A 26,941-nucleotide genomic window follows, 5' to 3' on the forward strand; every position below is an offset into this window, starting at 1 on the left:
AAGCATGTTGTTGTAATTATTCAACAATGAGCTCTGCACGTTGTCATAAATTTTTGACAATGTTTCAAGCGCATGTTGTAAGTTTTAACAACACTCTCAGCATGTTGTCTTTAGTTTTCGACAGCATACATGGCATGTTGTCATATTACTGGATACGTTGTTATAAATTTCAGTACATATTATTGCACCCAATTTGCTGGGCTCTGCTTTCCTGTACCTCTATAAACATTCACCATTACTTAAACACATTCACATGCCAATATTAGTACACACTAACCATGTATGAAAAATATACATTTCATTAGGAGTGCGGAGTGCCACATTCTCTTATACATATGTTCTTTACAAAACTTTGTACTAGATTCTTTGTTCCATCAGCATTGACAAAACATGCATGGTACTTCCTGACCTACATATATTCTCTAGTAAAGCAAAATGTACCTGCTACTTCAACTACTAAGGGAGCATTTTAATGGAGCTTTTGGGCCATGCAAGAGTGCTTCCTACAGCTTCACCAAGTTGTTTGGCATCCATGGTTGCTCTATACACTTCCATAGTCTGATACTTATCAAACACCACATCAACCCAAACCTTCCAACAATCTCGTCCAAGAGGCACACAATGAACTTTTGTACTTGGATTTGTTGAAGAGATCTTCCCTTCAGCCACTACTTCATCTTCTTCATAATTGTTCCAATTCAAAAGTGCACATCTTCTATTTTCAAGATCATTGCTTGGAGCATTGATTGGTCGACTTGATTGTTGTGACTACAAATATAAGAAATTAAGAGAATCAAATATTGGTTTAAACATCTAACTAGAAGTTGTTTCACCTAAAATTCGTAAAGCTTACAAATTATAGCAGAGATTACATACCTGAGAAGTAGTTGCATGTGCATTTATCATTTGCTCTAAGTTTCTGTTCTGTTGAGGGACCTCCTGAGTGGCCTTTAAAAGAGCTTCAAGCTTTGCTTCAACCTGAGCAAGCCTCTGTGATTGACTTAATACAGTAGCTTCAAGTTCTTTAACCTTTGCACTGCCTTGAATAGTAGCATTGACTCGAGATGGTGTAGTACCAAACCCAAGCCCACGAACTCGTCCACGAGTTTCAGGTCCTAAAACTCTTGCAAGTGCATCATCCCTTATGGAATTTGCAGATGGTGGGTTCTCCTGTGACTCATTACACGCTTTTAAACCTTCCTATAAACATGCAACATGATCTCAGTATAGGAAAGGTAAAAGTATAACAACAGTGCAGACAACAACAATATTTGAGAAACACCACTTGCTTATGGTTCCAGCAATATTCAGAAACACCACTTACAAGAAAGAACCTTTTTTGTAACCACAAAAAAAAAAAAAAAAACCTTTTTTGATTAAAACCAAAAGATCAGAGAACTCAACTTTCTTACCAATATGGCACCAACAACTTCATTAACAGGTTTACCGCCTTTCTCATGCGCTTTAGTCCACAATTTGACTCTTGTTACTTCTTCAGTAGGATTTTCCTTTTTCTAAACAATGATGCAATAGGAAACTACTCTTAAGTATCAAGAATTCACTATACTATAAAAAAGTGCACAGCTATATATTTACTTATACGCTTGAAAACCATACCATTTTGTGCTCCAAGCGTGCATAACCCATTCGGCTCAATGTGTGAGTGTACTCTTGCTTCTTCCGCATTTTTCTGAACTTCTCACTTAACAGCTGTATACAATTATCTAATTAACACACCCACAAAGCATAGATATAAATAACACACCCATAAAGCACAGCAACACACATTGATTGTTTAACTTAATGAGTTTCTCAAGAAAATAGATCCTATTAATAGAAGTTTTGTAACAGATCATGAATTAATGATGCAATACCATGTGTCCAAAAAGCATCTAATAGAAGGAGAAATTTACCCGAAACTCAGGACCAAGTCTGTATTTCACAAAGTTGTCCCATTCTATCTGAGATTTCACATTTGCTGGCTTGACCTTGTCAATTGCACGTTTCTTATGCTTTTTCCTACTTGCTTTCAGAATCTTTTTTGTAACTGCACACTTATATTGTCTCCAATAATTTCCAAGCATTCTGTAAACCATGCCTTTATGCACCGGATCCACAATGAAGTATTGCTACATTTTTTTCAAACATTTTCATGTCAAATTTCCTCAATAAAAGTCAGATTTCCAATACAAAACTAAATAAGCAAAAAGGGATAAACAAACCTGAGTTAATTTCCAAACATCGTCCTTCTTGGTGGGATCGAGATCCTTCCATGTTGGATGGGTAACTGGGATATGTGTTCTTGTCAAGACCCCAAGAACTGTTGCAAATTTGTCTGAATTTGTGCCATAAGGTTGTCCGTTGGCATTGAAAGTGACATTCATCCTTGTGATTTGGCCTTCAGGAATAATTCCCATTGTGGTTGGACCTCGCTTCTTTTTTGGTTCTGCAGATTGTGGTCTCTCTGTATGTGACTCTTCTACATTACTCTCCACTTCAGCTGATGTATCATTGACCCTCCTATTGCTTGATATAACTTCATCAATTCCATCAGTGTCTTGGACTACAGATTTTTCTTTACCCTTGTGCAGTTTCCTTGACTTTTTTCCTTTGTTAATCACTCCTTCAGATTGTGCTACTCGTTCATTTGGCTGGTTATCTCCATCACTAGTTTGCTCGTCTGCTATCCTAATTCCTGCATTTCCAGAGTTGAGAGAAGCAGCAACTAGAGCACGCCTCAGAAACTTTTTCCTCTTAGAAGCTTTCTTGGAACACTTCAGCAAAAAAAAATGAATACAATATCATATAGAGTTGTAACAATGAATACAAAAACATGATAACCAAACACCCTCACAGAGTTGCTGGTATTACTTTACTCACCTCAATATGCTCAGACATCTTCTGGAGTTGTACGAATCAATCCAAAAGCTTTTATTCTGTAAGTCCAGACCAGCTTTAAGACCTTGTATCAAAGCTAACATATGAAAGCACTAATTAGTTAAACTACAATACAAAGGAAACATGTCTCTGATATATAATGACAAAAAATGCCAACACATTCTGATGACGAAAGCTACATAGCTAAAGAAACATAAGTCAAACATTCTGATGACTAATTATAAAACTATGCATCACATAGCATGCCATCTACACCAATCCTTGCATAAGGTTCATCATGATCTTCATTATAATCTAGTCTTGATGTCTCGAATGGTGTAAATGCAGTCTCATTGCATTTTTCCATCTCGTAAAATCCTCTTGGTGGTGCTTGCATGACAACATACCAACTAGATGACTCATCCTCCCTAGAATAAAAAACTTGTTTGGCCTGCGACGCTAAGATGAACGGGTCTCTCTTGGACTGACTTAATCCTTCATGGAGATTAACTAAAGTAAATCCATCCTCAAATTTCACACCATTGGCAATGTTTGCCCAATCACACTTGAATAGAGCAATCTGAAACGCATGATATGATAAGACTATCACATCTCTTAACACCCCATAATAAGAAACTGGTGAATCCTTCATTGAATTATCCTTTGCACTAGATCTACAAAGGGTATCTGCCTCAATTGAAATACCACATGTTTGTCGAGATTTATCAGCTTCTATGGTATGATATCGAACACCATTGATGATAAAACCAGTATAAGAAAGAGACAGGTCGATAGGTCCACCAGCAAGCCACTTTAATGTAGTTGACACATCCTGGACCATCGACTCATCTTTGATCTGCTCAAAGTGGGAGGCGATAGTTAGATATACACAAATATATAACCTAATCAAAAGCGCACCAAGACTACTTTTTGTCAAAAATGTATCAAAAGTGTACCTTTTTCTCAAACCATTCAGCAAATGACTTTTTGTGCTTATTGTGTAATAATGTTTCATTCTTTGATAGACGTTTATCCAAACGCTGAAGTTCTTCCAAATGTAAACTATGGTACAAAATTGAGTTAATATTATTATTTTTCTTTTCAATACCAAAACATGAAAAAGTAAAAGGAAATATGCTTACTTGCTATATGGTCGGCTTTCATCAGAATTTATCAACACATAGTGATGAGCAGCACGTAACATCTCAGGTGCAAGAGTTATTTTCTTTGCCTTTGAAAGGGCATTCCCTTCTATCAACAAACCATTGTCAAACTCCTCATTGCGTCCATATTTATGGCCTATTTCAACAGCTTGTTTTATATATTTGCTACACAATATTGAGCATTCTTCAGCGAGGTACCTTTCAGCTATGCATCCTTCAGGGTGTGCACGATTCATCACATATCCTTTCAATATTTTCATATACCTAGGACATATTTAGGTAAATCATTAATGAAAATTCAGACGCGAATTACCAAAAATTAAATAATAATGTAAGTAGATTATAACTAACCTCTCAAACGGGTACATCCAACGGTATTGGACAGGCCCACATAGACGAGCTTCTCGTGCTAGATGTATTGTGAGGTGAACCATAATATCAAAGAATGAAGGCGGGAAATACATCTCCAACATGCATAATGTCTCAACAACATCTTCCTCCGATTGTTCCAATTTATTTCTGTCCAGAACTTTTTGACATAGTTCATTGAAGAACGCACACAATCGGAAAATTGCAATCCTCGGTCCTTTTGGTAGACAACCCCTCAAAGCAACCGGTAACAATTGACAACTGGTATGAGTAACGTCAACATGAGACTTTCTTTAGACATACATAACCATGGAGGCAAGTTATATATTGTCAAAATGACTGGCCAACAGCTGTACGTAGACCTAAGATCATGAAATGGATTAAACCCATCGGTAGCAAGGCCAAATCTGATATTTCGAGGATCTGATGCAAAAGATGGCCACCTTCTATTTATTGTTTCCCATGCTAATGCATCAACAGGATGTCTCATCTTACCATCTTGACTTTTATTATTCGAATGCCACCTTAATTGTTCTGCTGTTTCAGTAATAGCAAACATTCTCCTAAGCCTTGGTATTATTGGAAAGTAACGCAAAACTTTTGCAGGGATGCCTTTTTGAATTTTAGAACTGCTTTCATTAAGTTTCCATCTTGAAGCACCACACTTTGGACAATTTTCCAGATGCTGCAAATCTTTTCTAAATAAACAGCAATCATTGACACATGCATGTATCTTCTCATATCCAAGATCAAATGCCTTCACTAGCTTCTTCATTGAATATAAGGACTCTGGAAGTGTGTTATCTTCTGGTAAGAAACTACGGCTAGTGCGAAGAATGTCATCGAAAGCAATATCAGTCAAATAATGTCTTGCTTTCATCTTCAATAAAGCAACTGATGCTGACATCTTCGTATAGTTTGTACAGCCAAAGAACAAGGGAGTTTCAGCTTCTCGTACTAAATTTAAAATTTCTGCCTCTCTAGTCTCAATAGTGTCATCTACATCTTCATCATCTTCATCATTTTCATCATGTTGAAAACATAAATCCTTAAACAACTTATATGTCTCAGGAATCTCAAGATCTTCATGATTGGATTCACTTCCTGTTTCACCATGACAAATCCAAATTTTGTAAGTAGGATCCATTCCTCTTGTTACCAAGTGCTCATAGACTATCTCAAAGTGGTGGTGTTCAGAGTTTCTACATTTGATACATGGGCATATAATCTCATCTTCAGAATTCCCATAATCTGCCCTTGCTTTATCCACAAACATACGAGCTCCCACTCTGTATTCATCCTTAAATCTATCAAATTGCAGCCATTCTTTCTCCATCTTAACAAAAACCACTACTACAGTGCCACTCAATTGCTATTCCTTCTGAACCACAAGGACAAGGACAAGTATTCTAATTGAAATACTATGTACAGTAAGTTTCGGTGCAACAACCAAGTGATGACCTTCTCAAAAAGCAATCCTCGTCTAATTCAAAAGCAATTACCTTCTCTTTCAAAAGCCGCTTGTTCTCCTCGTCTAATTCAACAGCCAAAGACTCCAAGTCAACTTGCTAAGCCTAAAATTGGAAAAGCATAAAATCAGTCCCAGATTGATGCATGCTATGAATATATAATATACTGATGCATGCTATGAATATATAATATACTGAAAGTACAGATAACAAACAAATATATAATATATAATATCAGAATACATTTTGTTAATACAAGAGTCAGAGGAAAAGCACATGTTGGTACATACTTCTTGCATGCAACTTGAATTCTAGCATGCAACGTGAGAATGAATTTGGTCTAGTTTCTTCATTTAATTTGTGAATTGAATGAATCACGGATGGCTTGTTCTGCTATGCTGGGGACTGCAGCCATCAGAATTGAAAGAACAACAGGACTCATATATCTATAGCATTTTGCATTTACTCCATTAATAAACATGTGGGTCATAAACCACTAGCTAGAATCATATCCTTGAAATGATATTCAAACTGATTAGAAAATCCCATGCCATCTAGTTTTTCCATTAGTCTAATGACCCTTCAATGTGGCCTGGAGGAACGCCTGGCCAAACAAATAATGACCCTTCATTGAAACAGACCTGTAAAGCTAACTCGAATCGTGTCCAATACTTCAGAATAAAATCTCCATACATACCAAGAGATAGATAGATCTTAAAACGAGGCAATTTTGATAATATGAAGCACCACATCGAAACTCTGAGATAGATCTTAAACCCAAATTGGCATTAATTTTCTCTTCCCCCATGCTCACTACAACACATTCTCTCAAAAACCATAGGCCCAATTTCTCAAAGCCTAAACTCCAACGTAAAATACACAAACACATACAAGAACATCAATTTGAAACTCATATTATTGACTTTGCTCTACCTATTTTCTCAAAATGCAGAAAACTATTCATAGATTGCAGATACAGAAAGAGAAGCCCATTCAATTCCACATAGCTATATACTCAATTGCCCATTCAATTCCACATAGCTATATACTCAATTGCCCATGAACGAACAACAAGTCAAAGACAATACCTGTAATCAGAATTGGAGAAGCATTGCAGGAATCAAAGGGAGTAATGCAAGCTGATCTTCATACATGCAGAGAAAAGCGAGCTGATCTTCTTGGGAATCAAAGAGAGAGAAGTGAGCAGATCTGAGAGACGCTGCAAGTGAGTGAGTGAGTTGATATCTGAGCTTTTGATTTTGATACCTTGAGAGAATTTGAAACTGAAAACTGAGAACGAAGAGCTGCTTGAAAAGTACCTTGAGAGAGTTGACGGCGAGAGGGAAGGAAACAACTAGGTGGCTCCGACCCCGTCGAACATTATGAAGGTCACCGTCGATGAGTCGATGAGTCGAGAGCTTTTGGTGGCGGGAGAGTTTAGTGATAGCTCGCTTCTCACAAGCTAGGTCAAGGGAGTTTCAAATTTCTCCTAAAATTTAGAATAATTAGAATAAAACTGACAGCTCCCCTCACCAATTTTTTTTTTTTTTTATCTCAAAGTTTTGACAGCGTTCGCCACATGTTGTCATTCCGAAAAATTTTCAACAACGTGCACACCTGCTTGTTGATAACTTAATTAACAACTTTTAGATAACAACACGCAAAGTAAGTTGTTGATAACTAAATTAACAACATGCAAATGACCCATGTGGTAATACATGGTTTGCTACAACGCACATCTTTTGCCCGTTGTGAAATATTGTAAGTAACAATGAGCATTTACAGCATGTTGTTATTTTGATGTTGTGGTAGGCTACTTTTCTTGTAGTGTCTGGACCAGTTTTTAGACGCTAGACTAGTTTTAGTTATTGTGCTGTGTAGCGGAAGCAAATTGCCTTTTATGCATTTTGGTGGAAGTGGAAGTGGAATTTTGCTCATGTTAGCTGAAGCATGTGTATTAATTTGAAAGGTGTATTTGAGAAGAAAATTCATGAAGAATGAATTTATTGTGATAGTAATGGATATTGTTTACTTATGTTTTGGTTTTGTGGGGTTGAATTCGGGGAAGTCTTCTGTTTTGGAGAGCATTGACGGGAAGGACTTCTTACCCCGTGGTTCTGATAAGATTCTTAGTTATCTGTGAGGGCTTGGTTTGGTCGATAGAGTGGCCATATTAATTTGTTTAGTCATGTAGATATCAAATGCTAGTCTTTGGACGTTCTTGCCACTCATTTTTGGGATGTTTTCATTTATGGTGATGTTTCTTCTTGGATGTTTGGGAAATGACACATGGGGAAATAATTGCAGGAATTGTTAGTCGGCATCCTCTAGTGTTTCAGCCTCATAAGATTGACGAACGCAGCAGAGAATATGCGGAGTTTCTCCACCTTCCAAGGAAAAGGTTCACAGATTTCGATAATTGCTTATTCTTTTCCTGATTTTGCTCATCTGGATTTACTTTGATTTACTTTGCTATGTTTCAATTCTATTTAAATTTTGTTCCATATCAGTAAAGTTTCCATATTACACTTTCAAAGTATATCTCAATGAATAATAAAATGAAAATCAGTAGCTTGATTAATCTTTTTTGTTTACTTGTTTATTTTGTTCACATGACTAACATGCCAGTATTGATTATGTATGTACAGCTGCTGTAATAAAGGAAATTTCAGACTAGACAATTCGTGAAACTAGCTGCAGCAAAAGATCTCCGGTGTTCCAATTCATCTTAGCATATATTCTCCTGATGGTAAGATAATGGGTACTTGATTTGTTTGCTTGTACTTAATTATTTTGCATCCTGCACTTTGGAAATGGGAATGAGAAAGAACGTGTGGAGGTATTCATAGACTGTTAACACAGTAATTTAACTTGGATTTGATAATCTTGTTTCAAATGTCATTTACAATTTTAGGAAAATCTACTCAAGTTTTGCATATTATCACATTTCTTAAACTGATAAACAGATAAGATGGAAGGCTGTTTCAGGATTTCCAAAACTAGTATAACTAGAAATGAAGTGTGCCACATTGTTGAATGAGTGACCTAGTCACGGATTGTGAGAGTAATAGTATTGTGATTACCACATTTTCTTCTTCTCTTCTACTGACATAACAAATGATTCCTGGCAGTTATCAACTTGACATTTTTGATCTTCCTGGGCTTACAAAAGTTGGTGTTGGTAACTATCAAGGCTCTCATTTTTTTACATGTATTTCTTTGTCGTTGTATATGCCTGTGGAAAAGTGTAAAGAAGTCCAAGGGCTATGATGGAAAAAAGAACGGTAGAACATAAATGCATTCCTAGGGATCCTTGTACATATTAATTTTTACTGAATTCTATTAATCGTATATGTAGTGGGACTCTTAACAATCTTGAGGTAAAGAGTCCACTGATAGTCTTTAGTGCTCATTAAGAAAATAAAGTAAGCAATGTTTGTTTGGAAACTCCTATTAGTTAATTACCTTCTGTTTTTACTTGGTGAATGACGTCCTCTGTATGATATGTTTAATAGGATCAATGAAGTCTTTTGCTATACTAGCCTAGTATATGGCACTGACTCCATTTCAGTTTTCTCAATGTCAGTTTTAGGACACTGATTCTTGGTTAGTTTATCTCCCTTAGACATTGGAACTTCACCATTAGCACAGGTTTTCATTCCAAATCTTTTCAAAAATTTTGAAGTATAATTTTGTTGAGACAATCCCAACAATCCCTGCTTCCTATCTCTCTTAATCTCAATTCCTAGTACATATGATGCTTCTCCCAGGTCTTTCATGTCAAAATTACTTGACAAGAAAGCTTATCTTTCAGCAATTTTACATTACTGCTAGCAAGAAGAATGTCATCTACATACAGGATAAGAAAGATAAAATTATTTCCAACTACTTTAAGATAAACACACTTATCAACAAGATTCTTAGAAAATCCAAAAGATGAAACCACTTAATCAAATTTCTTATACCACTGCCTACTAGCTTGTTTGAGTCCATAAATGGATTTCTTAAGTTTACAGACCATATTTTCCTTCCCTGCTTCAATAAAACCTTCAGGTTGTACCATGAAGATTTCTTCCTCCAACTCCCCATTCAGGAAGGCTGTTTTTACATCCATTTGATGTAATTCCATGTCATAATGGGCCACTAAAGCCATTATGATTCTGAATGAATCTTTAGGTGAAACAGGTGAGAAAGTTTCTGTAAAGTCTATCCCTTCCTTCTGTGTGAAACTCTTAGCAACTAGTCTAGCTTTATGTCTTTCTATGTTTCCACTGGCATCTCTTTTGGTTTTAAAAACCCACTTGCAGCCAATGGTTGATGATTTTCTTTCGGCTTCACAAGCTCCCAAACACCATTTTTATACATTGAGTCAAGTTCTGCAATCATTGCTTGAGTCCAAGCATCAGAATCTTTACTGTCAGTTGCTTGTTTAAAACTAGTGGGATCATTGTCATCAGATAGTGCAGACTCAACTTCATTTAAGTAAACTTCATAAATATCATCCTCCCCTCCAAACCTTGGTTTTCTCACTCTCTGTGATCTTCTAGGTTCCACAACTTGATTTTGTTGTGGCTCGGGTTGAGGTTCAGGTTCAGGTTGTGGTTCATTTTGTAGTTCAGTTTGAGTCACTTGTGCCCTAAGTCTAATTCAGCCATTTCAGAATCATGCTCATTAGCCTCTAAATTTTCATCTATAACATTTTGACCCTCAACTAGATTTTGACTTTGAGCCAATCCTGAGTTTAACAAATTATTTTGAATGCTTGGCATTACTGCTATATTATCCACATTTTCTACAATTTCTTCAAAATCTGAAGACATGTCCTCAAAATTTGTATTGCAGACACTTTCACCTAAAAATTTAACTTGATGAGTTTCAAAAACTCTAGGTGAATGATGAGGTGAATAAAGTTTATAGCCTTTAGACTTTTCACAATAGCCAATAAAATGACAACTTACAGACTTTGGATCAAGCTTTCCTAAATTTGGATTATAAATCCTTGCTTCTGCTTTACATCCCCAAACATGACAATGGTGTAAACTTGGTTGCCTACCACACCATAATTCAAATGGTGTTTTATCTACAGCTTTGCTTGGGGATCTATTGCAAAGGTAATTTGCAGTTCTTAAAGCTTCTCCCCAAAGCATCTTTGGCAATCCAGAAGTACACATCATACTTCTTACCATGTTTAATAGAGTTCTATTTTTCCTTTCAGCTACCCCATTTTGTTGGGGATTATATGGTGTTGTATACTGAATCTTTATGCCTACACTTTGCAGATATAATGCAAAATGACCCTTTTGTTGTCCTTGCTCAGTATACTTGCCATAAAACTCTCCCCCCCCCCCCTATCAGACCTCACAACCTTAATTTTCAAGTCCAGTTGATGTTCAACCTCAGTTTTGAAAATTTTAAAGGCCTCAAGTGATTGTGATTTTTCTGACAGTAAGTAGATGTAGCTATACTTGGAAAAATCGTCTAAAGGTAATGAAGTAAATATTTCCACATATTGTCTTATGTCTAAATAGTCCACATATATCTGTATGGATTAATTCCAACAATTTCTTGCTTCTGTTGGCATTTTTCTTTCTTAAGTTTGTCATTTTTCCTGTATAACATTCAATACAATTTTCAAGATCATCAAAGTCTAATTCTGGAAGTGTTTTATTTTTCACAAGTACTTTCAATCTATCTTTTGATATGTGGCCAAGTTTCCTGTGCCACAAGTATGTAGATTTTTCATTGTGTGCCAGGGTTCTTTTCACACCAGTAATGGTGTTTGTGCTTGATGTGTTATTGTTATTTTCGACAAGTAAAGTTTCTTGTGACTTAATGAACAATTCAATCTAAAATAATCATTCACAATAACACCAGAACCAAAAGTAGAATAATCTTTAAGCAAGAAATCAAGAGAATCCTTGAAATTTTTTTATTCCGTTAGAACCAATTTTAAAATTACATCCACTCTTAATCAAAAGACTAACTGAAAGCGAATTCCTCTTAATTGAGGGAATATAATAAACACTATCTAAAACCATAAAATTTCCTAATCCCAAATCTAGTTTTAAGATCCTACTGCCTTGACTGCAACCTTCATTCCATGCATTCCCAACGCAGATGTTAGCTTCATCACTTCTTGGCTTCCACTTCCTTATGAATCCCTGCAAAGAATTCGTAATATGTAAGGGACTGCCACTATCTAACCAATAAGAATGAGGTTCAATGTTAACAAAATTAACTTCTAATGAAAAAATTTCTAAATGATTAAATAAATTAATCTTACCCTTTTTCACAAGCCATGCCTTAAAACCTGCACAGTCCTTCTTCATGTGTCCTACCTTCTTGCAAAAGTAGTACTTGAACTTAAATGGCTTGTTGACTTTAGCTACTGCAGTATTTTCTTAGGCTTGAGCTTGTTCTGTTTCTTTGGCTTCTCAACTAAGTTGACAGAGGTGGAGGGCTGCTTCTCTTTCTTCATTCTACTCTCCTCATCCACGCAAATAGCTATTAACTCATTCAAGGTCCAGTTCTCCTTCTGTGCATTGTAGCTAGTTCTCAAGGTATTGAAGCTAGGTGGCAGAGAATCTAAGGCATTGTGAACAAGTTGGTCATCCTTAACTCCCATATCGAGATCCCTGAGTCTAGCATTTAACTCAGTGAGCTTCAAAATGTGTTGCCTAACTCCTCCATTACCAGTATATTTTAGCTCATTCATCTCTTTAGAGAACCTTGCTGCCTCAGCCTTATTGCTCTCTTTGAATTTCTCGGGTATGGCATCCATATAGTCAACTGCTAAGGCTGGTTCATCTATGCTACCCCTCACAGTATCAATCATGGTAGTCCTCATCACATTCTTAGCTCTATAATTTGCTCTATGCCAATCTCGATAATATTTCTTTCCATCAGGTGAGCTATTGACATCAGTAAAACATAAGTCCATATTTTCATGCATCATGAGATAGAACTCTACACCACTCCTCCAGGCCTTAAAGTAGGGCTGGGCATATGTCGGGCCAGTTCGGTTTGAAGCCCAAACCGTTTCCGACCCGAAGTAGTCGGTTGGGCCCAATTTCAAACCGACAACCGAATAACAAATGAGTGGGCCGAGTATTCGGTTGGGCTAAATTTTCGGGTCCGCCCGGTTCAGTTTCCGGTTGGGCCGAACTTTCAATTTTGGCCCATTTTTCCTTTTAAGTTGCCTTCATTTTTGGACCAATTTGAAGGCCCAAGTTTTACGTCTTTACGTTTTACGGTTTTACCTGCTTTTTTGCCCAATTTCAAGCCATTTTCAAGCCCAATTTTGTATTTAGCAAAAGTATTAAAAGAACAAACAAATACTATACCAGTTTTCTAACATTGGTATTTTCTTTTTTGTCCCAAAGTAAAATTCATGAACTAACTCGTGAGATTCATGAATTGGTATTTTCTCAGCTTAATAGCTCAGATTTGCCGATTATTATTTTCTGAGCTTATTAGCCCAAATTTGCAGACTATTATAAACAATAAATCATTTGATCTGGCCAAGTGCTCCCATTTGGAATCTGTAGGTTAACATCACCATCGCCTATATATTTCTTGCCAAAGGTTTTATTAATTCTCTGCAAAATCAGAAACACTACATAAATAATCAGTTATAATAATTCCAATCCAGCCAAATATGCAAGCAACTAATTTCTCTAACAGAAACCAAAACCTCTCGGATCTAAATAGTTTGTTCTGAACCCATGCAATCTAAAGGGAGGCAGATGCTTACAAACCCATATCTCACCATTACATACTGATCGAATCTAAAGTATCAAAATTGAAAGAGAAATAGTAGATCTATGAACATGAATCTAATCGAATCTATAATAATTTCAATGAATCCAAAACATGAAGCAAAAAGAAAAACTGAAAGAGATCAGATCTATGAACATAAAACTTATGAAAGAATAACAGTATAACAGAGAAGTACCTTTGGATACGAGAGGCTGCGGTGGATGACGTAGTGGACGCGGTGGACCTCATGTTGACAGCGTGAGATAGAAGAGGGTGCGAGAGAAAAGGGTGAGAGAGGGCTGAGAGTTTGAGACGTGAGAGAGAAGCGGCTGAGACCGCTAGAGAGAGGGATGAGGTGAGGAAATGAGAAAAGCTTCTAGGGTTGTTAGCTTTTATATAGGTGTTAAGATCGTGTGTGGTAAGGTGCACCCGAAATAAGCCTTACCCACTAAAAATTCGACAGCACATTAAAAAAATATACATATATTTTTAATCCGGGCGGTTCGGTTTTCTCCGGTCGGTTTAAGTGACAAAACCGGGTCAGAACCGAAAAGATCAGGTTCGGTTCGGTAAATGCAGTTTTCAGTGTTTTTTGCAAGCGGTTCGGTTACCGAACCGGAATTCCGGTCTGGTTCGGCCGGTTTTTTAGTCCAAATTGGTTTTTTGCCCACCCCTACCTTAAAGTTTGATCCAGTAAGCATCTGGATGTTATTCAAATTCATGTAGGTAGACCTGTAAATGGACCGGATTTTGATTTGGACCCGCTCCAGATCCGTGGCTATTGGATGGGTTTGGATCAAAAATTTTGATCCGTTATCCGTTAATGATCCAAATCCATTAACCCGTTTATTTAACGGATCAAATACGAATTTAGGTCGATCCGATCCGTTAATAATCCGGCCCGTTTTCGTAATCATAAAATATTATTATTTTTATTAATATATTATTATTTAAAAAAATATAAAATATTAAGAATTTCGAATACAAGTTTTTTGCAGAAATCTAAGGGATAGTCCATCACCCAAGATTCCAAGAAGCATTAAGAATTTTGATAATGTAACTCTATTTTCACCATTCATGTTGTTTTAATATTTTATTAATATCTTATGAGGTATCATGATATAAATTTAATATTACTATTTAAAATTATAAACGGGTTGGATTAGCGGATCGGGTATCCGTTAATCCGGCGGATACAGATTTGGATCGATATATCAATGATCCGTCGGGTTAACGGAGCGGGTTTGGATCGAAATTTTTTTTAAGTAAACGGATTTGGATTTAGGTCGATCCGATCCAAATCCGGTCCATTTACAGGTCTACATGTAGGTGATTCCTAGGGAGCAAAACAAAAGAAAAGTGTAAGTTTTAGTTTTCACAGTTCTCAAAACAAGTTTTATCAAAAGATGTTCTGCATCCATGTGTTAATTCTAAAGCAATTCATATAAACACACAAGCAGAAAACAAAACAACTTGTAATCAAAATAATGTAATTCTAGCCCCAAGAACTGTAATCAATATCAAGCATCACTTTTATAGAAGAAAACATGATATTCTGAAGATTTCTTAATCATTATGCCACAAGCAGTGAATTCATATTATTCTAAAGACAATCAACATCTTTATTACAGAAGAAAAGTCCCTAGAATCCAAAATTGAACTCAAAATTATGCATAATGCTGCTTCACGTTCTAAGCCATATAACTCACACTTCTTTGGAAGATAATATACATATACAGTTTAAAAGCAAAACACAAGTTTCTGATCTTTTCTTCAACTTAATGAATTTTGAACAACAGACAGATAATTGCTTTGTGCAACATATCCGCTCAACCATTTAAATTCTCAGACCATGAAAAGTTTATATTCAATCTGCAGTTTTAGCACAACAAGCATGAACATGTAGATTAACTTAATCACATGTCATATCATATATGCCATCGCAGATCATCAATTATAGAAAATTCTTAACATGTAAAACAACATACCAAAACATCAAGATATTCAAACATGCTCATTCTGAAAACCATCAGATCACAAAATAATTTCTTCAAAATTAAGTTTCATCCGGTCACCATCTACTCTAGCCTAGGTGCACGCCGGGAATGTGACAGGACCCGCCCCAGATTTCACCCTGAAATCCGAAGTGGCCCTGCGGGGCCCACTTTAGAAGAGATTCTACCAAAAATTTGGCGGAACTTCCCCTAAAAGTAGGCTACCCAAAACCTGTAGGAAAACATTTACACTTCTAAATCATCCATCCTTAATCTTCTGGAGCCATCTGCTCCCCAAATCACAACTCCAATTTCACAAATATCAGTCTCAACCCAAAAACAATATTAATCCCATAGGTTATCAGAGCAATACTAATCCACTAGGTAACAAAGAAAACAGAAATAGAATGAGTACGCGGAAGCAATGCTGTTGGCTATGCCTCGACTCTATGTACGCCCGACCTCAACTAATTTCACCTGCAAACTGGGCATTTGAAACCGAAGGGCCCAGGGGAAAAGTATTGAAAAACACGTTAGCGTGAGTGGACAAAAATAAACAAATTAAAACCAAATGTATTTCATACTTTCCCACATTTATTTCTTTAAAAATCCCGATGCATGCAACAATTTAAAGAAACACAGCTTTAGTTCAGCTCAAGAAAACCGACTAGCCCCGCTAGCCACAACCAAGCAAAGAGGAAAGAACTCTGATACTCAAGAAAATAAGACCAGCCCCGCTGGTTAAGGGAATCGGACTAGACCCCGCTAGCCCAGCAATAATATAATGAGTAGGGGAAGATGATAGCCATACGAATAAGCCACTCAGGCTTGGGTGATAGCCTCCCAGGCTAAAGAACTCCCATAACTCCCGTAATATACCCTTACGCCACTAAGTGTAGCGATAGGATACTGGGCTACAGAATTACTGTCACAGAGACAGTAACCTGCGCCACAAAGGCGGAAGGGCTACGGTGATCCCATCACCGCGCCACAAAGGCGGAAAATCAATGCTAGCATGATAAAATCACCCCTCAGTATGGCACAGGGAAACATAACCGAAAACCAAGTAAATCCATAAATACATAAGGCTTCCCCAACTCTCGCAAATGAATTTCCAACGACGTGTCCCACACGCCAAGAGTATCATCATGATTCGAAACAAAACCAATTCCAAAATCATCATCGAGGCATTCCCAATGCCAAAACCGAAAGTCGATAAACAAACAAGAAATAATTCCATCGAAATCTCATTTCGAAAATCTTTCGGAGATCTCAAATCGGTGAATGAAAAATAAATATGAAATTCCGGAAATCACCTCGGAAAAGAATTCATTGAAAATCACAATATCAGAATTTCAAATAATAATTATAATCAATTTCTGAAAATCAATTCGTATTCTCAAAAACAACTCATAAATCCAAATCCGAGCATAATAAGTTCATATCCGAAACTCATGAAAAATCAATGTCAAATTATAATCCAAGACAAAATATCATGCTCGATAAATAAAACGATAATTAAATAAACCAATAATTTCAAAATAAATGCATGCATCATTTACTTAAAAACAAAAGTCCACTCACAGTACTATTGGGCGACCACGCAAACGAGTTCCTTCATTTAACCGTAGCTCGCGGCATTGCCCTGTACACAATTATATTTCCGTAAACGACAATCCGATGAAATAATTACGAACCTAAACGAAACCCGAAAATCCCTATCTCCATTACTTCTCAAATTCAACCCAAATCTCTTCCACAACACCAATTCCTCAATTTATATATCCCACAACGAAAACGAAGGAAATCCGACGGCCGGATTTCCCACAATTCAATCACAAAACTTCAAACTTCGAAAATTCACAAATAATTCCAAACCCCTCCAAAATTCACCAAACTTCACATACAAGCTCTACAACAATTCTACAATTTAATGGGCTAAAAACTGAAATTAAAACACTGCCCTACACGCCTCCACGCGCCACCAACAGTGGAACGTGGGCCCCACGCGCCGGCGGCAACCACCTCCGATGGCCACCAAAATTTGGCAGCACCATCTACTCAACAAACCCAACCTCTTTCTCAACTACAACAAATTCCAATTTTACCTGGAAGAGCTCCAATTTGGCCGGTGAAAATTTTCCAGAAATTCCAAGAACCCTAGAAATTGAAATTGTTAATTCGACCTCTACACTACAAATTGAAATGAAAGACGATAGGGGAAATGATCTATGTCAAAAACCGAACCTTCGACGCCAATTTGGTGGCCGGAGACTGCCGGAATCGGAAAATATCGGCGTTGACTCAAAACTGCTACAGTGACCGTCCTCTTCTTCTCGTTGCTGCACCTTCCACAGTTCATATTAAGCTACGAAACGAACCCAGAAATGAAGAGAAGGAAGAGAGCTTTCCAACGACATCTTACACGTCAAAATCCGTCGCCGGATGGAGGAGATAAGGCCGGAAGAAGGTGAAGAGGTCGGAGAGGAAGAGAGAATCGGGGAGAGAGAAGGGAGAGGCTCGGTAAGTTTCCGAAAATGGAAACTTACCACAGTAACTCGGCTATTTATAGAAACTTACTATGAACAGTAACTTTAGTATTTTGGCCATAACTTTCGTATACGAACTCCGATTTTTACATACCACATATGCACGCGCTCGGTTTAACGTCCTCTACAACTTCCATGAAGAACATTTTCTCAAATTTTGACCCAAACAAAAAGTCATATTTTATGGCCCCCTAAAAGTACTGAAACGACAGTAAAAGTGATAGTAAATGTCGTTTACCGTCATAATGATTAGTAAACCGGTGAATTAAGATACGGGATGTTACAGAATGCCTCTATTGTTCTTGTACACTATAATGATTAATTTCATTCTTGAATTTATAACAAGATTTCTAGAAAACTCTAACCTTGTTCATACTTAATTTTGCTATAAAATTTATCGAGGAAGCATGAATTTTTTACCAAAAAACAGCAATCGATCAGTTCAACCTCTTAATCCGCAGCGATTGGAGTCTTGAATTCCATAGAGGATATGAACATCCTCTGCGCTTTCAATCTCGGACCAAAAACCTTAATCCCCAAATCATATACGACCATTAGGGTATAACGGTCATCTGCAGAAGAGTTCTGAATGAAATTTGGATCCAGGTCAGTGCCTGCGGGTTTGGGCTGAAAAGATCTTTCTAAAATTTTGGCCCATTCGTGGCCTGTTTTTCTTTAGCAAGGTTTAGAGTAAAATTTTGTAGGTTTTGCTGAAATTAAAAATTTTGGTTCTTCCAAAATTGATTAATTCAAAACGATTTATGTTTGTGAAAACCTGATTGCTCTGATACCATTTGTTAGACTGAATGAGCAAATCAAATCCCATGATCAATTCACAAGAACATAAACACACTTAATATTAATCAATACCACATGAACCAAAATACAAAGTTTAGAAGCTAACTTTCTTCTGTGTTGGGAGCCATTGCAGTAGCACTAAACGATCTTGACAACGAACACAAGTTGATCTTCTCCTCAGCTCTGGAATCAAGCTCCTTTCTATGGGGTAGGACTTAATGCTTTGTAACAGAGAGAGCAGGGACCAAACCATCTATTTATATTGGTTAATTATCTTAAGAATCCTCCCATAAAAGTGTTTCACCAATAACAAGAAGCCTAATGCAACACTGATTCGGATTACAATTGCAATCGAACTAATGAATTCCTAACCTATGAGCTGATATAATTGTCTCAATAGGTATCTAGGTATTGTACTTGTCATACATCTCCTATTAATGATCAAAGTTCCAATCCAATTTGTAAACTGAATAATAGATGATGATAGGTCCACATTTGTTCTAACATCTAGCCCATTTTTCTGATTATTGATCTAATGCTATCAACCACTAGTTTCAAAAAAAAATGACTTCCTTCATGCATCATCCTTTTTCATTTTATCTTATAAGAGAAGCGACAATAATGTTATTAATAATATAAATTAAGTACAATCCTCAACTACAATATCAGCTAAAACAAGAAATGCTGAATCTAGATTCTAGAACACTATAGCCTAAAGGCCCATGCAATGCTCAGTGCGCTAATATGTGAGCAACAAAGTTGGCTTCACGTTCAATATGATGATAGAAATATCTAGGTAAATCCTAGAGCCAGCTGAGAAATGTCTAGGAGTTTCATTTCTCTTTTTTGTTTTATATTATGGGGAAAAGGAGAAAACAAAAAACAAAAATCTTCTTATTTGAAAGTTGAAGCTTCTACTTTCTTGACAAGCGCATGACCATACTCTCAACTCAAGTTCAAACCCGCGTGGGGTGCATAACCAAGTATGGTGGTCTACAAGAAAAAGAAAAAAAATCTAAACAATATAAAGGGGAAGGGAAAGGATCGAAATAGAAGACTTTTGAGAATTTCATTTGCTTACTTTTGAGCAACATTCCAATCAATGCAGCTAAACTTTCCATTGTTTAATATCAACTTTGGATTGGTTTAGCATCTGCAAAAGTCTTCACGCTCGATCACCACTCAACTAAACAGTGTTCTTCTTAGATTTTAGTTCTGTTTCCATTCAAATTTGGCACACTGTACTTGTACCCCAGTCTTAGGTAATTGAATTCACACTGCAAAAGCTTAGCATTGCAGAAAAAGAAAGAAGCTTCAAGAAACAAGGATTATATTCGATCACCAAAAACAAAGAGATGGGGGGTCATCAACAGTGTCGTGAATGAGTGAAATTTGATCGAGCTGCACACTCACCCACCAAATCCACTGAAATATCTTTGGCTATAATGACATGAAAACTGCCTGTGAAAATGACACCAACTATTGCTTGCTTTGCTTCCAAGACTTGAATTCCAAAATGGCCATGGCCCCTGAATCTGCAAATTGAACTAATGAATCATTTTAATGGCTTGCCTTCCCCATTACTTTCCATATAGTGTTGAGGACAGTTATGTATGCAATCTGACATTGCTTTAGTCACGAATTCTATTTGGTACGCAAAATCTTGAGGGAAAACGAAACCCTAATATGACGCATTGCAAATCTATTTGTTAAAGTGATTTCAATTAAAAAAAACATGTTTGATAGCATTTGGCAAAAACAGTGAAAAGTGTTTTAAGAGTTGTAGAAGCATTTTTTTTATATGAAAAATACGCAAACTTGTCAAGTGTTTTTAGTTGTTTCGACATTTGTTATCAGATCTAAAAAGTGCTAGCTAGTCAAGGCAATCACCACACTTAAATTTTTGGTCAAACAAACATAATACCCACCGGCCATCTCTCTAGTGGCAATTTTCCAACAAACAATGCACATCTCTTCCTTTCGGTCTTCATATTGCATAACTGTCTAAAAAAAATTGCGCATCATTTTGGTTTATGTGTTGAGCATTTGCTCAGCTTGTTCTTTTCCTTAAATAAGTGAGAGAATGTATGTTTGTTAAAATGTTTGAAAGAAATTTAGACTCAACTTAAAGTGTAAGTATTCATTAAGAAAAATAAAACTTAGGCAATTGATCGCTTCAAAGTTCAAAGAAACTCGAGTTAAGGCAACGGGTAAGCAAAATAACTTTGCACATAAATATTTTTCATATCTCAGCCTCAAAAATATAAATTTTATACATGCGTCACCGCCTACAGGTGCTTTCAAAACAAGCACCCAAAAGTGTCGTTGATCAAAAGTATTTTCCACAAAAGCACATGAAAAATGAACCCTAGTCAGCCAATCATCCTTGATTCAATTGACCACCCGAGTGATACCAAGAAAAGGAGAGGCAGGTAGCTGAACTTGTGTACTCCATTAAGACCGTTTTGAATAATGAATGTGGCTCAACAAGGTGGCCAATTTGTAACCTTAAATCGGTCTATAGCCTGGTCAAGAGATTTGGACCTCTTAATTAATGCAGGTGTTTAAAGTGTTTTTCTGTTTGGTTCATCCCAGAGTAAGAGCTGTAAACAACTACTAAAATTATTGGGCCGACCTCACGAAATCATAGATATGTAAGGTGAATAAAAAGATTATGTTCTTATTCAAAAAATAAAATATATATGTTAGAAAAATTGTATAAAAACATTAGTGAAATTATTAATGTCAGTGAAATATCGGTAACATTAAACTAAAATTTTTACTTGCCTGCGAGCTGTTCATATTGTTGATTTCTTAGAATTTCGTTGTGAAGGCCAAGGATTAGTATCTCACTGACATACTCACCACACCTGAGTGGAGGTGGGATGGCAAAAGAATTGAAAACTTTACTTATCAAAACCATTAGTATCTTCAGTAAGTAAATTAACTTATTTTATTTAAGTGTGATATAAATTTTTTTTGAAATAATAATGGAATTCCATTGATAATAGCGCATGCCAAGAAGGTCATTACATACCCATCCGCTGACACATAACAATGGCCAGACAAAATTTCGTGGAGGAGTCACAGTGGTACATAGGATAGACCAACTATCTTAGAACTTACCGCTCACTTATTTAAAAGTGAGCCTATAACTATGAACTACTCGCATAGTAATAGGCTAGTTACAAAACTAATTAAAAATGGGTCCAAAGACCCAATACTCATGCTGGACCCAAGAGACCGGCCCAAAACTGGATTTCATTGTGGCAGTTGCTATCAGTGGCCCAAGGAGCCCAAGGCATGCTTCCTCCGCTACTACAGTCGCAGATTTCTCCTCCATCAACGCCACCGGAAGATGGGGTCGGAAAGGAGCCAAAAGATGGGACACCGGTCCCACCGATTTGGACATCCAGATCCAGTTGTGTGCCGGAGCCCATGAACCGTTACCAGCAGCCCGCTTGGCAGAGATCAGCAGCTCCAAATAGATAGTGCCTCCATCATTCCCATTGATTCTTGTTCCAAACAGATCATAACCAGTGGCCTCGACGGCACCACTATCGCCTTCAACAAAATTCAGTTTCATATTGGCTGCGACGCCATCGAACGATATTCGCGAACCCCCATCAGCATCGGGAAATTCCAGCCACATGAGCGTCGCACCTTGCTCAGCCATTGGAAAAGGCAACCCGGACAAGGAAACCGGGTCACCATCATAGATGAAGCATTCGACCCTTTCGCCGCCATGGCTTTCGCTACCCCAAAGCACCAGGGCCTCAGCAGCCCCGCCATAATGACCATCAACAATAGGGATCAGATTCGGCAAAAACAGATTAAAAGGAGGGCAGAGACGCCCGGAGACAGGATACTGGCCGGAGCCGCTATGGCCCTCGCCGGCAAGAGGAGGCGGGGTTAGGGTCAGCGCAAAGGGAGGCGCCGTTAGGGAGAATAGGGTTTTCATGGTTTTTTCCATTTTTCTCTAATTTGGTGAATTATTTTTAAGTGTGATATAATGTTTTCTAATTGACTAATTTGAAATGGTTCAAATATTTATAAGTCTCGATTATGAAAATTTCAAAAACAAAAGAGATATCTAGAACCTTGTGTGTAGCTGATTGTTTGATCTTTTAAACCTGCTACAACTTCCGGTTTTAGTGTATTAAATAAATCCATATTGAGCTCAAACAAATATTAGCTTGAAAACCTACCTAACATAGCTAAAAGTTGTGACAATAATGTTTTCGTGTGGGCTAAGGTGACACGATTGGCTAATTACCCAAAGCTCTTGTCCACTAATGATCGTCTTTTTCTTTTCTATCTTAGGTAATGAAATTATTATACAACAATTCAACAAACATTATTATCTCAATCATGGGAGAAAATGGTTGCCTCATAAAGAATTACGTCGAAAATGGTGGGACTAATTGTTGTCACGAAATGGGAAGATCGTTTTCTCACAACTCTTAAACAAGGATTATCCCATAAGAATTAGGTTACGTAGAGGCACCTACTCTAATTTCCATTAGTTATATATACCCTAAGTAATTGATACAAAAGATGAATAGCTTGTCATTGTCATTGTTACTCATAATTAATATAAGTGATCATTCGCATACTAAATGTATGAGGGATCGAGTCCTTAACAAATGAGATAATTTTCAACCGTTAAAAGTTACGCATTTATGCTCTCTAATTGAACGTAGGCAGCCTATTTGATGAACTCAATGACTATATTTCCTTAATTTATCAAAAGTGTGAGAACAAACGAGCAAACTTATTGAATAAAATGGAAATTATTATTTGATACCCCTCATGGGTTTGGACACCATTTGGGTTATTTTTTGGCCCCTTAGCCCTTTCCCCCCATGGGTTGGAGAAGGCCTAAGTCATCTCTATTCTAAAATATAGTGGAATGTGACATGATACGAGAATCGAAAACCCTATCAATTACTCCTAATTAGGGGGAGTTGAAACATTAATTTGAAAATAAAAGAGGAAGAAAAAAAAAAGTGAAATTCCTGAAAGCCGTGTGATGTCACATGCGGTGCACGAGAAGTCAGGTGGTGTACTTGTCGTGTTAAGTGTGGCTTTACTAGACCGGAACACTTGTTGACTATAGACAAATGAAGAAGACCGTAGACCATAGAGCTATGCTATGGCGGCAGTGAAAAAGGGGTAACATAAACCGCGTGCCAAACGCTCCCATGGGACCCGCCGTCTCCATTAAATACTTGGCTTCCTCTTCACGCTTCTTCTTTTACACCGTCACTTCCGCTCCTTCGTGCGTGCCATGCAATGCCCAACCTCTTGGTATTTGTCTCCTAGTTCACTGGATTAAACAAAGTCGTTTGGTTCAAAAATCTAATATTTAAGCAAATAAGTAATCAAGGTTTTTACAATTTTCGGTTTTAATGCAAATTTCAAAAATATTTTGAATATAAAATATTAATAAAGTTAAAATTACAAAAAATTTTGATGAAAATTTTGATTGTTTCAAAGAATTTAAAAAATTAAATAAATAAATTCATTAATTTAATAATCGTAACGATCAGTATAGGTGAGTGTCATGGTGATACATACATTAAGGCCACATTTGGTTCTCGGAAAGTAAACAGTAGGAAATGAAACTTGTTCCTTTGTTGCGTTTGAGATACCAAAAGGAAATTAAATACTTTCCTGAAGGAAAGGAAAATAAGGGGGAAAGTGATTCATTCCAAATACCAAAGCAATCACTTTCCTTGCATTTATTACTCAAAAAATATTATTTTATTGCATTAATTACAAAATTTTTAACAAATTTCCTGATAACTTTTCTAATATTACCAAATATCGGAATAGAAAATTCTAGAGATTTCCGTTCTCATGGGAAAGACAAATGAATAATTTTCATTTCCGTGAACCAAACGAGGCCTAAGAATCCTCTCATAGATAGTGTCAAAGCCACAAACAGCTTGACCATGATTGTTTTTTGTAATCAACACCCATGGCATCTTCCCTGCATCGGAACCACGAAAGTCGTCAACCCCAAATTGAACCCTAGCTCGAAAGGACAAATTGGGACCACTTCTGAGGAACGGCCTCAACCATAGAGAATGGCGAAGAACATACTCGCCATATTTCTCTATTTTTTTTTAGCACAGAAGTGCACCCTTGATTGGAAGGCAAGTGAATAAGATGTGATTACTTCCGTTTAATATTGTCTAAAATATTAAATTAAAGGACATATTCCTTTCTTTTATTAAAAAAAACTGGTTGCTTTCGTTGTGTTCTTCCTCCAAATTATAAAAGCGGCAAGGAACAAGTTGGATCATATCATGATGAAGCAAGAATTTGACACTCATTATTTAGAGGAATGTGGTAAGAAGTCAAAAAAGTAGTTATCACGTATGCATGATTAGATAAGAACGAGTTGTAAAGGACTACCTATTAGCAATTTTACAGAATTAATATTAATACTATTTTCTTAGTAATCTAAGGGGTTACTAGATAAGAACAGGACTTCTACGGTTTTAGTAGAGTAAAACTCACCATTAGGGTCAAAACTTTTCTGCACCGGACAAAATGATACTCAACTTTTAAAAGTGAACAAAATGATACCTAAATTTTTAAAAACAAATCAACTTGATACCCAACTTTCAAAAGTGATCAAAATGATACCTAAAGTTTTAAAAACAAATCAATTTGATGCCTCGGTTTAATTTTTTGTAACTTTTTGTTAAAATTGATCACGTGTGGTGCAGTATTTTGTGGGGTTATAATAATATTTTACACAAAAAACTATTTTTCAATTATTTTTTATTTTACTTTGTTAATTCTCTTCTTCTTCTTCTATCTCTACCTCTGTCTCTCTTCCCATTTTTCTTTGTTTCTTTCGAAGTTGGGAAACATCCGAACTTTATTTGTTTCTACGATCAATGGTAGAATTGAAATTGAATGGAAGATTTTTTTAATACTATAGAAGAAGAAGATTGGGTTATAGATGATTGATGGCCCTCTGACCACAAATCACTTCAATTTTTGAGCTTGATTTTGCATTTTATTTAACAAAGAAGTTAAAAAAAAAAATAAACTAAGGTATCAAATTGATTTATTTTTAAAACTTTACGTATCATTTTGATTACTTTTGAAAGTTGGGTATCAAGTTGATTTGTTTTTAAAAATTTAGGTATCATTTTGATCACTTTTGAAAGTTGGATATCATTTTGTCTGGTGCAAGAAAGTTTTAACCATAGTGGTGGGTTTTACTAGTTTTAGTATTTCGCAAGGGAAAAAACAACTGTGTATTTTAAATATTTAGCTTGTTATTTTCGTGATTACATGTAATCTCTATTTACTTGTCGTAGAGCTATTAGTTAATTTGGGCAAGACCCGCCATGAGAATTTTGTGGCCTAAGCCGAATGTGATCTCGTATAAATTGATATTAAGTATCCACGTAATAGTTTTAGGTAACTAGTAATACTTTGTTTACATCCTTGTTGTTTTATTAGTTAAATAAGTTGTATGATACTATTTTTTTTATTTGTTTTTTTATTCTATATCATTCTAATAGAACAATCTCTAATTCTAATTTAGCACTAACCCACTCCTTCACGTTGTCTCGTGAATCGTCATATAACTTTAAAACCATACACCATAGCCTCACCATTATAAGTTACACTACTAATTCATCACTGGAAATTTGGAGCCCAAGCATAGTATGGCCACTAAACTATTTATGGATCCCATATGGGCAATGAAGATAATCCGTCTAGCTTCTTTGAATTCAAAAGATATTAATATTTTCACTAATTATTATAACATTAAACTTTATGTATTATGAGTTTGATTCAGTTGCATTATGAGATAGACTATGTATCGATTATACATTAATTAAAAAATGAAGTCAAAATTAACGTGTAATGAACATTAACATGATTGATCACGAATAATGCTAAAAAGAGAATTGAAAATCCAAAAAAAATTG

The 26,941-nt window shown here is 36.4% G+C and overlaps 2 protein-coding genes and 3 long non-coding RNA genes across 10 annotated transcripts; 1 reads left to right on the forward strand and 4 right to left on the reverse strand.

Annotated features, from left to right (window-relative positions):
• Nucleotides 1-266: 266 nt before the first annotated feature.
• On the reverse strand, nucleotides 267-7,376 carry LOC133746278 (uncharacterized). 6 transcript variants are annotated; one of them, XM_062174456.1, is made up of 10 exons: nucleotides 7,198-7,376; nucleotides 6,967-7,097; nucleotides 5,912-5,983; nucleotides 2,881-2,974; nucleotides 2,223-2,774; nucleotides 1,914-2,129; nucleotides 1,618-1,710; nucleotides 1,413-1,514; nucleotides 937-1,200; nucleotides 267-768 (listed from the first exon to the last, which is right to left on the reverse strand). In XM_062174456.1, exons 4-10 carry the CDS (start codon nucleotides 2,896-2,898, stop codon nucleotides 457-459), a joined length of 1,557 nt encoding a protein of 518 aa, XP_062030440.1. In that variant the 5' UTR covers nucleotides 2,899-2,974; nucleotides 5,912-5,983; nucleotides 6,967-7,097; nucleotides 7,198-7,376; the 3' UTR covers nucleotides 267-456. The 6 variants fall into 6 exon arrangements, with proteins under 6 accessions (XP_062030440.1, XP_062030441.1, XP_062030442.1 ...); XM_062174457.1 differs by having other exon boundaries at nucleotides 877-1,200; nucleotides 1,618-1,724; nucleotides 2,024-2,129; nucleotides 7,198-7,374; XM_062174458.1 differs by having other exon boundaries at nucleotides 877-1,200; nucleotides 2,019-2,129; nucleotides 7,198-7,374.
• LOC133746279 (uncharacterized) lies at nucleotides 3,125-5,905 on the reverse strand. Its single transcript, XM_062174459.1, has 4 exons — nucleotides 4,392-5,905; nucleotides 4,020-4,304; nucleotides 3,834-3,939; nucleotides 3,125-3,733 (listed from the first exon to the last, which is right to left on the reverse strand). The coding sequence occupies exons 1-4, from the start codon at nucleotides 4,511-4,513 to the stop codon at nucleotides 3,125-3,127; spliced, it is 1,122 nt and encodes a 373-aa protein (XP_062030443.1). The 5' UTR covers nucleotides 4,514-5,905.
• A 338-nt stretch (nucleotides 7,377-7,714) lies between the features above and the next one.
• LOC133707057 (uncharacterized) lies at nucleotides 7,715-9,325 on the forward strand. Its single transcript, XR_009844888.1, has 3 exons — nucleotides 7,715-8,279; nucleotides 8,527-8,627; nucleotides 9,010-9,325. It is a non-coding gene; the product is annotated as an uncharacterized LOC133707057 (long non-coding RNA).
• A 2,525-nt stretch (nucleotides 9,326-11,850) lies between these two features.
• Nucleotides 11,851-14,656, reverse strand: LOC133707480 (uncharacterized). The gene is made up of 3 exons (XR_009845131.1): nucleotides 13,833-14,656; nucleotides 12,162-13,476; nucleotides 11,851-12,039 (listed from the first exon to the last, which is right to left on the reverse strand). It is a non-coding gene; the product is annotated as an uncharacterized LOC133707480 (long non-coding RNA).
• A 1,219-nt stretch (nucleotides 14,657-15,875) lies between these two features.
• Nucleotides 15,876-18,177, reverse strand: LOC133746221 (uncharacterized). Its single transcript, XR_009864030.1, has 4 exons — nucleotides 17,878-18,177; nucleotides 17,739-17,790; nucleotides 17,215-17,275; nucleotides 15,876-16,114 (listed from the first exon to the last, which is right to left on the reverse strand). It is a non-coding gene; the product is annotated as an uncharacterized LOC133746221 (long non-coding RNA).
• Between the last annotated feature and the right edge of the window lie 8,764 nt (nucleotides 18,178-26,941).

This window comes from Rosa rugosa, chromosome 4 (genome assembly GCF_958449725.1).
Source record: "Rosa rugosa chromosome 4, drRosRugo1.1, whole genome shotgun sequence".
Classification (NCBI taxonomy): Eukaryota; Viridiplantae; Streptophyta; class Magnoliopsida; order Rosales; family Rosaceae; genus Rosa; species Rosa rugosa.